The sequence below is a fragment of the Pteropus vampyrus genome, unplaced genomic scaffold (assembly GCF_000151845.1).
Source record: "Pteropus vampyrus isolate Shadow unplaced genomic scaffold, Pvam_2.0 Scaffold253, whole genome shotgun sequence".
In the NCBI taxonomy this organism is placed as follows: Eukaryota; Metazoa; Chordata; class Mammalia; order Chiroptera; family Pteropodidae; genus Pteropus; species Pteropus vampyrus.
Window position 1 is genome coordinate 96,551 of NW_011889034.1, and position 11,081 is coordinate 107,631.

The 11,081-nt window shown below is 60.6% G+C and overlaps 1 protein-coding gene across 1 annotated transcript in view; it reads right to left on the reverse strand.

Annotated features, from left to right (window-relative positions):
* Nucleotides 1-11,081, reverse strand: part of GAK (cyclin G associated kinase) — a 33,823-nt gene that overhangs the window by 12,934 nt on the left and 9,808 nt on the right. The window contains exons 8-14 of the mRNA XM_023520230.1: nucleotides 6,571-6,620; nucleotides 5,792-5,940; nucleotides 5,240-5,362; nucleotides 4,239-4,372; nucleotides 1,930-2,124; nucleotides 1,469-1,586; nucleotides 1,117-1,196 (exon numbers count right to left, since the gene is read on the reverse strand). Coding sequence (XP_023375998.1) covers nucleotides 1,117-1,196; nucleotides 1,469-1,586; nucleotides 1,930-2,124; nucleotides 4,239-4,372; nucleotides 5,240-5,362; nucleotides 5,792-5,940; nucleotides 6,571-6,620 — 849 coding nt within the window. The remainder of the gene's footprint in view (nucleotides 1-1,116; nucleotides 1,197-1,468; nucleotides 1,587-1,929; nucleotides 2,125-4,238; nucleotides 4,373-5,239; nucleotides 5,363-5,791; nucleotides 5,941-6,570; nucleotides 6,621-11,081) is intronic.

Here is an 11,081-nt window from a genome sequence, read left to right on the forward strand (position 1 = left end):
CCCTGTCTGCTGAGTCCACTTCTGCCTCCTGGTCTCCGGTGACAAATGGTTTTACGTACGCCCGCTGAGGCTAAAAACCACTGAAGCTCGGGGTTGTTTCCATTCAAACGAAAGAAACGACCCGGGAACGCTGAAGTTCCGACACCTGCTGTCTCTGTAGCGTCTTCCCACACTGGCGCGTTACAATTTTTTTTAAGCACCAACGTGAGAAAGACAATAGACGAGGAAATAAAAAACACTCGGAAGAGCGATCCTGTCTGGAAACGTGAGACGTGCGCCCTTGGCCTCCTGACACTGACGGCCGGGAGGACATTAAGTGCCATGTGCAGACCCCGTGTGGCACGTCCCCTGCGTGACGGCACCCAGTCCCCCAGGACCCGGGCCAGGCCCTAATGGTTCCAGGTATGGGTGGGACTTGAGCAGGGTGCAGAGGGTGCAGGCTGGGGACCTGTGGGCAGCCGACTCTGAGCACCCCACTGGAACACACCTGAGTCTGGGTGTCCCCCGCGAGCGTGAGCAAGTGCATGTGAGACCGAGCAGAAGGAGCAGCCGGCAGGCGCGAAGACCTCGCACGCGGAAACCGTCCTGCCGAGCTCAGGCCGCACTGGGCCGGCGGCCAAGCCCCAGCACCTCCGTCTGAAAGGCCAGTGGACCGCGCCCGCCGTGCGCCGAGGGCCAGGTGAGCACCGTGAGGCCAACAGCTGCCGTCCTCACAGGTCGGCATGACCGGAGCGCGCGGTGAACCAGGAGTGCCGGGCGGGACCGCTGCTCCTCAGCTGCAGCCACCTCTGCCTCTAATGCCCGACCACGCCCCCCCAGGCACCTCCCAGCCCCACCCAGCAGAGCACGGCGACGCCACAGGTGCCGACCAGAGGTGCCAGGCAGCGAGCGCCCTGTCTACTGCCACCTCGCACATGTGAGCAGGGGGCCTCTAACGAGGCGAGGCATAGGCGGCCGCAGCGAGGGGTCCTGAAGCGAATGCGGCTCTGTGGGCAGACCCGGGGTGGAAGCCCAGCCTGGCCGCATGCGGACACCCGCCACCATCAACGGCATTGTGCACGTCAGCACGCGGCATGCTCCGCCCGCCCGGACCCCCATGGTGCGACACCAACACACTTGGCAAACTTCACAGTGGCAGCGTTCCGAGGCACAAATCCCGTGTGGAACTGGACCTGGAACATCTTCATGGATGCCATCTGCAGAGAGAGCAAACGGGTGACACCCAGAGCCCCGCGTCACACTGAGAAACAGTCACCAAGCTCTGAGCGCCTCGGACACACGGCAGTGGGATGGCAGCTCTCCAACAAGAGGCCTCTCAGGGTCGGGGTGCAGAGCTCCCAGACCCCCACGCAGACAGCCATCCCGTGATGGGGAAACCTCGGGGTTTGCACAGGAGGCGGGGACAAGGTGGGGACAAGGTATGCAGCCACGGGACCCCCGCAAGAGGCCCAGCCCACGAGCTGCTCACCTTGGCCTGCAGCCTGCCGCCCAGGGTGGACCGCGCATGGTATATCACGATCAGCACGTCCCCTTGGACAGTTGTGCCCAGGGGAATGACCGCTCTGCCATCCTCGATTTTAAAATCCCTTGAGAACAGAATGAGAGCTGAGAGATTGTCTCAAAGAGCAAGCCTCGAGCTCACCAACGCCGAAATCCACGCGTTCTGATCTTGCTGGTTTTGCTACCGAACTATCTCGGAGATGTGGGGGGGTGGGGGCAGGCAAGAAATGACCTCTCAGAAGCCGCCCCTCAGCCTGACATCACGGGACCTCCCACCTGCCATCTGGGAACAGCCTGCGAAGCTGCTTGCTGCTCATGGGCCAGACCCGAGGTGGACGCCTCCAGTGACATTCCCCTCCGGCCTTCCAGAGTACGGACAACACTAACATGGCGAGCCTGGGGGAAGGCTGGCCCTACGTCTGAACTCACCTCATCCTGTCGTACTCCTGGGATGTGGTGGCCACACGCTCGTCCCCCACGTAGACCTCGCAGAAGGGCCTGCAGCCGCTTCTCTGCTTGTTGAACAGCGGCACGGGCGTCATGACGATGGCCCGCACCAGGATTGGCTTGCTGTGGGGCGTGATGGGCTCCTCCGCCACCATGTCACACATGTACTCGATGTACCTGCAGGATCAGGAGGCACGGCCTATCACACACATACTTCGTGCAGCCCACACACCTCACACGCGTGCTCTCTGCACACACCACGGTGCAGGCGTGCTTTGTGCCCCCGTCGGCACACACAATCTTTTCTCGACCAAATAAGTTTCAACGCTGTCGACTGCCCATGAGGCAACGTCCTAACTCCACGTCCCGAGTCTGACACCAGCGTTTCCGCTCAGTTAGAAATGTCTTCGTGCTTCCCTTCTGACTCCCTCCTTGACTCGGGCTGTTTGAAAGGAGGCTGTGTGCGAACTCAGAAACACTCAGGGATCTTTCCAGCCCTTTCTGTTACTGACCTCTGGTTTCGCTCCACCTCAGCCTGTGGACATGTTCTGTACGGTTTCTGCTTTTAGTTTGTGGCCCTGTAACGGCCCAGAACACGACCTTGCTCACTGTACACCGTGCGCCTGAAAGGAAGGCATCCCCCTCTCTGCTGCAGGTCGGGAGTGCTGCGGGGGGCTTCCTGGGCGTTTCTGACCCTGCTGGGTGTTCTCTGTCCGAGGTTTGCTGCTGTCCCTGACTTGGGGAGATCTCGGCGACTTTCTTCACTTTTCCGTGAGGCGGCCCAGCAGGGGGGCGCCTCTCACAGGTCCCTCCTCACGCCTGGCCTCCCCATGTGACTCCCTCGCCATTCCCCGCCTGTTCCGTGAGCATCTCCAGCTCTTGCAGGGGAGTCTAGGTCTTGAGTGCTCTGACCACGCTTATCCCACGGGGAGGCACCCTTGGGCCCCAGCTCTGTCTGCACCTGCTCTGTGACTACCCGGTGGAGACTCAAGACAGCCAACTCCAACCCCCCAGCCTCGCGGCTCCACACGCCCGCTAACTCCACCCACTGGGCTCCCTGCTGGCGATGTCTGCCACTCCCCAGGGATGCCGGCCACTCTGCAGATCCTGGGCCGGATGCTCTGAAGAGTCACAAGCCTAATGCTGGTCCCGCTACTCGCTAAGCAGTTAGGGTGGGAAGGGGCTCCACACACCTGCACGGCTCCCAGGAGGCAGCCTGGGGTATGGGTGGGGACCCAGGGCCTCACGCAGCACAGCTAACAACCCTCTTCTTGGCTCTGCCCCCAGATGGGAGCGGCTGCTCCACAGACACGACTCGGGGACCCAAATGGATTCGGAATACGGGAGAAAAAATGGTTTCTAGGCTGACGTGTTTAAAGGGTCAGTGGTCCGTCATTTTGCTTGGTGGCCCAGGCCCTGCTCTTCAGTCTTTCTGCATGAGTGACACAGGAGACACAGCTGTGTGGCTGGCTCCCTGGGTGGCCGAGGGACATGACACTGCACCGCACCTGGTCCCCAGGCAGCGAGGTGGCCTCGCAAGCAGGAAGGGCATTTATCCTCCTACCCCACTGTCCACAAGCTGTGCCACCGTCCGAGGAAGGAGGAATGGCCTGTGAGGACCCCTTGTTGGCCACAGGCGTGAGGCGGCGGGGCCGGAATGGGAGGTGATTCAGACCCGAGCATCAGAATGGCCACCCCCACTGCGGCGAGTGTGTCCAGCGGGAAGTGACATGAGAAGCCACCTGGTCGGAAGGGTGTGACCTCGGGGAAGGAGCAGCAGCCTTGAGAACCCACTTCCTTCAAGTTGTCAGGTGACGCAGAGCAGCACAAAACTGCCAGTATCTCACAGAAGCCTGGAACGACACGGCCTCGTGGCAAAGATGGCGACGTCACTGTTACGTGGCATCGCAGTGGACAGATGTCACCCGACTGAAGACAACACCGAGCCCACAGCGGGGCTCCTGGGAGTAACACGCACAGAGATGGCGTCCGCGGCACTGCCCATTGCCCAGTGAGTGGCCACGCCCGGCTCCCAGGCCTCACAGTCACACCTGCCGCAGCGCCGGTGCCAGGACCTGGACGGAGGTGCTCCCCAATGGGCTCGGGGCCCCACGGCACTGACTCTGGCCCGCCCCGACCAGTCGGCCCGGGTCCTCACCAGCACAGCAGGCTGCGGGACGGGGCCACAGTCGCCAGGCCGGCTCCACACAGCAGTCCACACCCTACGAAACCAGGCCCATCGCTCAAGGTGCACGCCTCACCCAACGTCCCCCGGGCGGCAGGCACGGTACCTTTTGTGAGACGGCCAAATGCCTGGCGGGCAGCGCTTCATGCTGAACATGTAGACCGCGGCCTCCGCAGTGCTGAAGAGCCGGCAGAAGCACAGGAAGGAGCAGACGGCCACCGCCGACGCGGCTCTCCCGTCCTAGGACAGACGGCACGGGGCAATCCACACGCCGCACATGGGGACCGCAGGCTTCCTGATCGCCCGCCTCCCTTGGGGACAGTAGGGCCCTGCCTCTGTGCGACACATTCTGGAACTTATGGCAATGCACCCAGTGACGTACCAACCCAGTCCAAAACGCACAAGACGGCCAGCTTCTCCAGCTGGACACTGCTCACACTCACTGTCCACCTGGGCCTCACGCTCACCCCGAGTGAACCCTCATTGTCACTGCTGGGGTGGCTTTGGTCACAGCACGGTGGTGCTAACCTTCATGCGTGTGTTTGGTGGGTGCCACTGTGACGCCCACACGCCCGAGCCCTGCTGTGCAGCTGGGGACTGGAGAGAGGCTGGTGCTCAGCCCCAGCAAGCGGGGCAAAGCCGCGTCCTGCAAGGCGGACTGGCCCCAGTGCCGCCCCCGAGACTCCCACCGGGAGACAGAAGATGCCGTGTGGGGGTCCCGCGTTCCAAAGAGAGAAGCTGCCGCCACCCGTGTGGGTGGTCTTCCCTGTGGGGACCCAGGGGTGCCCAGAGAGTGCAGTGTTCGCACTGCCTGACGAGGGCGGATCCCACAAGGCCAGGCGCCAGCCCTGCTGGGACACGTAGGCCCGGGGCTGCTGGCTGCAGATGCCAGGGTGGGCCCTGCGCCGGCCCCCGGTCCTCAGGAGGCCGGCGCTGCAGCCTGCAGCTGGCACGCGGGCACCACGGGCCCCCTGGCAACACCATCACCACGGGATGCACAGCCCGTTTCTGTCCTCGTCCCCTCGGCTGGCCGGGAGCCTCCCCCTTTGCGCTCCCTGCTCCGCGGCGTGCCCGGGCGCAGGGCGGGACCGCGGGCCTGGCACTCACCGCACAGTGCACCACGCACACGTTCCTCGGGTCCCGCCGCAGCCACGCGTGCATACTCCTGCAGAGGCTGTACAGGCGGTGGAGGTCCGGCGCCCGCCGCGCTGCCCAGCCACACTCGGAGACCTGTGGGGCAGGGCTGGGCTCGGCGGGGACTCCGCACACATGCGTCCCCCACCCTGCCCACAGGCTCCCGCCCCTGTGCCAAGGACGCGTGCCAGGCAGCCGCAGCTTTGGTGACGAGTGCTTGGAGCCGGCCCGCTCGAGGCTCGGGGCCAACTGTGACAGCGTCTGCGTCCTGAAGGTTCCTTTACCAGGAGAACCGCGGGGCCCCAGGCCCTCTGACAGGCGAGCAGCGGGGAGGCAACACTCAGCTGACCTGACTCGACCCACCTGATTTCCTAGAGACCCACCCGCCACGCACTGCCCGCGGACCCGAGCCCCCGAGGCCCCGTCCGAACCCCGGGGCAGGTTGGGAGCCCGTCTCCAGCTGTGCCAAGGCGAGGACCGGTCCCTAAGGGAGCCGTCCTGCGGGGGGCGAGGCCAGCCACTCACCCGGTTGTGGAACCTGGAAGGCCGGTACGTCCTTGGGGACAGGTTGTAGACTGCATAGTGTCCTGGGTGCTTGGCGTCCAGAAACAGCCGCACGTCTTCTATGTGGTTTTTAATGGCCGACTCCACACCTTCTGCCGGGAACGACATCACTGAAAGAGACAGCCCGCATCAGCCGCCTGCGGGGACCTGTGTGGGGCGAGGGCAGGCTGCGCAGCCACGGGCTGGGTGGTTGGCCATGCGCAGGCTCTGCTTCTAGCACCCCTGCGCGGGTGGCTGATCAGGCGGCAGGAGCTGAGGGGGGTGAGCGCAGAACCCCCCCCGGCCTGCCAGCCGTTCGCGAGGAAGGCCACCTGCGGCCCCAGCAGTGATGCTGGACAGCAGGGTCTGCCAGAGGCCTGGGGAACCACAGAGGCTGTGTGTCTGGGTCTGGTGGTTTCGATTTTTGCCTGGAGACCCAAGTTTCAAATTTACATGACCTTGCATCATCCCTCTCATGACCTCAGAGTTCCAGAAAGTTCCAGAGCAGGGGAGAAACTGGGTTGATACTGGCACTGTCTACCACAGGGCCTGGAGGTGCACTGGACACAGGGACAGATGTCCCAGGCCACACCTTGGGCAAGTGTGTGGCTGCCCACGAGGCACACTCCCCTTCCCCACTGGCCACACCCTTACGCCCCACCTGATGCCACAGCAAGGGCTATGCCCACGGCCAGCACCCCAGGCCCCAGCTCCGCACGGGGAAGACGCGGAAGCGCACTGACCAAAGCTGGCTGACATACCTGCAATTCTGGATGTGATGTAGGATATGTCCAAATCCCCCTTCGCATAACTGGAATTAAAAAGCACTCAGTCATTATGGGAAATTTCCACGGCTCAGTAGCAAGATCTTAAACGACAGTGAGTCCTGGAGAGGCCGTGGAAGGGGTGCTGTCAGCATCGGGCTGCAGCTCCTGGGGGACACGAGGGGTGTGTGTGTGTGTGTGTGTGTGTGTGTGTGTGTGAGTGTGCATGTATACTCACGTGCACACGTACGTGGCTCGCATGCTGTGAGTGTAGCATCTGTGCACGTCGGTGTGTGTGCACATCTGCGTGAGTCCGTGTGTAAAGCTGACGTCCACACGGTGATGAGAAATTAGATCCGCGTGGACCCAGTGGAAGGGTTTTAACTTAGCGCTCTTCCCCTTCAAAGATGCGTGGCAGTGGGAGCTGGCTTTGAAGACGGACAGTAACAAAAACGTACGACAGAGATTTCTGACCCGGCACACCGCGTCTGACCATCACGAACAATCTACGAGGCACACAGAAAGGCAAGAAACGGTTTGAACAGACAGAGCCGACAACGGAATCGGATGTGGCAGGGATGCTGGAGCCACCAGAGCAGGACCGTGGAGCGACTGCAGCTGACGTGCTGATGGCGGGAGCCACGTGTGCGGAAAGGCGGGCGAGCCGAGAAAAGACACCTGCGACGGGCTTGGCGGACGGCACGCGCGACGGATCCCCGAGCTGCAGGCGCGCCAGCGGGACCTCGGGAAACCGAGAAGCAGAGGGAACCGGCGGAAAACCCAGACGGGGCAGCCAAGGGCTCTGGGACAACTGCAGAAGCCACAACCACGTAACGGGGACGCCAGAGGGTCAGGGACGGCGGACGGGAGAAGTACTTAGGACACTCATGAATGAGAATGTTCCCAAACCACAGACCCAGGGACCCGAGAACACCTGGCAGGACGAAAACTGGGAATGCTGCGCCTGGGCACCTCGCCAACGATCCGCAGAAAATCAAAGATAAAGACCAGACCCCGAGAGACGCCGGGGGGAAGAACCACACCCACGGAGGCACGAAGGGTCCCGCCGACTTCCCGGAAGCCGGGCAAGGCCGAAGAGGACGGGCTTAATGTTTAAAGTGTTAAAAAAAACCACCAACGCAGGATTCTGTGCCCTGTGAAATTACTCTCCAAAAGTGAAAGAAAAAGAAAGACTTTCTCAGACAGACAAAACCTGAAGAAATTTGCTGCCAGCATACCTGCCTTGCAAGAAACGTTAAAAGCTCTTTAGAGAGGAAAAAAACGATTCAAGTCAGAAACTCCGACCCACGTGAAAAAACAAAAGAGCGTCAGGAAAGGAAGAAGCGAAGGCAAAATATAACTTGTACTTCTTGTTCCTAATCGACCAAACAGATCAGTTTGTTCAAAACAGTAATGGCAACGACACGTCCTGCACGCGTGTGCTCGTGTGCAGAGGACACGGACGACGGCTGCGATGCAGGGGCCGAGGCAGGGCTGCCATGGTGACCCTACGGCACCCCCACCCGCAGAGCGGCTGTGTGAAAGTGGACTCGGGTCAGCTCTAAGCGCACACTGCAGACCACGGGGCGACACAGACACGGGGAGAGACAAGCGTAACTGAGGTGCAGAGGGTGGAGGAAACAGCATCACAGGAAATGATTGCTCACAACCAGAGAGGCAGAAGCGTGGCAGACAGACAGGGAGGGTGCCGGGGCGGCGACAGAGAACAGTCACAAACACGTGACAGACACGGCAGGTGTGGCCGGGACGGGCGGCGATCCCCGTGGGGGCCGGCAGTCTGGGGCACGTCCGGGGACGGAGGCCAAGCGGGCACCTTCCACAGGCTACTCAGTCGTCCTGTTACCTGCCTCGTGCATGTTCCAATTTCCTACGAACATTCATAATTCACTACACGTGACAGATGCTATTCCTCTGTGACTCGTACAGTTAGAACGTGTTTGCTCCCAATCAGGGTTGTATCTTTTTGTTATTTTAAACCGATGTGAGGTTTTTTTGAAGACCAGAGAGCTTCTTAGTTAGATTTATTGATCATTTCCTCCGCGGCTTGTTTAGGAATCTCCCCCGCAGGGACGTGACGTACAGCGCGGGGAATGTGATCCACAGCACTGCAACTACGCACATGGTGCAGGTGGGCACCAGACGCACTGTCCACCATGCCATACACCTGAACTAACGCCAACGACGCTGAACGTCAGCTGCAACTGAAAATTAAAACTTAAAAAGAAATTTTCCTCACTCTAGAGTTATGAAAATGTTACTCTCTACTTACCAATTTTTCCTTTAAAAGGCTTTTTCCACAATTAGATCTTTTCCCTCATCGGAACCGATGTATTTGGCTGTTATTCTTTCTCTCCCCACAGGTGCTAACGGTCTCAGCACCGTGCACTGACTGGCCCCTCGTGTTGTCTGTGACTGGCCACACACGTGGGCGTCCACAACACTGATGCCTGGAAACTGACACGCCTATTACAGGGTTCGCCTCCTATTAGGCTCGTTTCTGAAAACGCTACTGGTGATTCTGGGAAACATGAACTTTAAGATCAAAATTCGTGGAAACAACGTCGGGATTTTTATCTGTATCATCATGAATCTGCAGATTAAAGAGTAATGCCGCATTCGCAACGTTCGTCCTCTCAAACACAAATATGGGCTCTCTCTCCACCGCTTCGGTCTGACCCCACGGCCTTCTCCGAGTGCAGCTGGGCAGGACGGCATGGGGGCCTCCCACACGACGCGGCCTGAGCAGGGGCACCCTGTGCAGGCTGTGCTGCCCCTTCCCCCCAGGGGCCGCCAGCAGGCACCCGGGAGGGCAGGAAAGGGGCACGGGCTTGGGGACATCTCTCTGCTGGAGCCCACAGTCAGCGCCATGGAGACCAACTGTCCCCAGTTCGGTCCTAAAATGGACAGACTCCAACATCCTAGGTAACCAGGCAGGTGACCTGACAAGCGTGTTCTAGAATTCACCTGAAGAAACAGTTGCGCGGAAGGGCCGACGCCTCGGGGAGGAAGCGGGGAAGAGGGAGGCATGCACCGTCGGCAGACAGCACGGCGCACCGAGGGCCGCAGGCGCCGAGGTGTAAGCGGGCGCAGAGGACGGACGAGGGGCTCGGAGTCAGACCGGGCGGCCTCGGCTGGCTGACAGGAGAGGGGTCACTCTTGTTGGGGGACAGCAGGCAGGAATCAATGAAAAATCCCCAAAGTAAGGTCCACGTAGATTAAAGACCCTCACGTACAAAAAAAATTAAAAACACACTTAACCGCTCTGAAACGTATTTTAAAACACGTGCAACCATTTAAAACGGGGCACGAAGAAACCTTCTACCGAACGAGAAAACAAAAGACGCAGAGGAAGTTACGGGTAAACTCACGCTTCAAGCGAAACACCATAGCACGAAACCAAAAGAAAAAGACGACTCACAAAGAGAAATTTTTTTGCCACGTTTATTTTTTTCACAAAATAAATCCCTACCTAGAACACGTAAAAGTCAATTAGAAAAGCAAAGCCCAATATGAAAAGAGAAAGAGGCGAGCACAGGACACACACAGGACACGCGTGTGGCCAGCAGTGCACAGCCATGGCCACAGCCACAGGCCACGGACGCCCCTGACCTGGGCGCCTGGTGCTGAGGAGGCGGCGCGGACCGGGCCACGCAGCCCCCGTGTACCCCCGAGGAGGCACGCCCAAGCATGTGGGGTGCAGGGGGCAGAGTGATCACCGAGTGCACGTGCCAGATGTTCAGACACGCAGAGCTGGGAACTTGGCACCCGGCGGGAGGCTGTGTGAGGCCACGTGTGTTGGCTCCAGGACACGTGCAAGGGGCGTGGGCAGCTGGGAGCTGCACCTCTAGCCCACAAGAAAGACACACAGACCACAGAGAGAAGGCCCAGGCCCGGCTCCCAGGACACGGACCAGCTGCAGGCAGCTGAGGGCACGCACAGGGGGCCTCCTCCGAGGTCAGGCCCCCAGGACCGCTGGGCCCGCACACCACCCGATGAGGGCTCTGCCTGCAGCAGAGTGGGCTGCCCAGGGACCCTACAGCGTCCCTGTCAACCGCCCCAAGGCCCTGACCTGAGCCTCCTGTGGCAGAGCCTTGGGTTGCTGGAGGCCCTTGCTCGTCACACAGGACACCAGCTGCAGGGTGCCTGGGCCCACGAGGAGAGCAGTACATCTGCCTTCCACACCTCAGCCGCCTGGCCCTCACAGTCACACGCACGGAGGTCAACGGCCGCTGGTCACGTGTGACCCCATGGAGAAAAGGGCTGGCAACAACGTCTCCTGCCAGTGTGCTGCCCAAGACTCCGCTCTGGTTCGTGTGTTTGATAAACAAAGGACCCGTTTGTCCCAGGCAGTCTCCCTGCGAACTCCTGAGCCTGCCAGCATCTCAGACCCTTCTGTCCATTCCGGCCAGCATGCTTCTGAGCCTCCAAAGGCCCCAGCTCAGGCTATGGGCACTCCAAGTCAGGCTCTCACTGTGAAGCACCCCTGC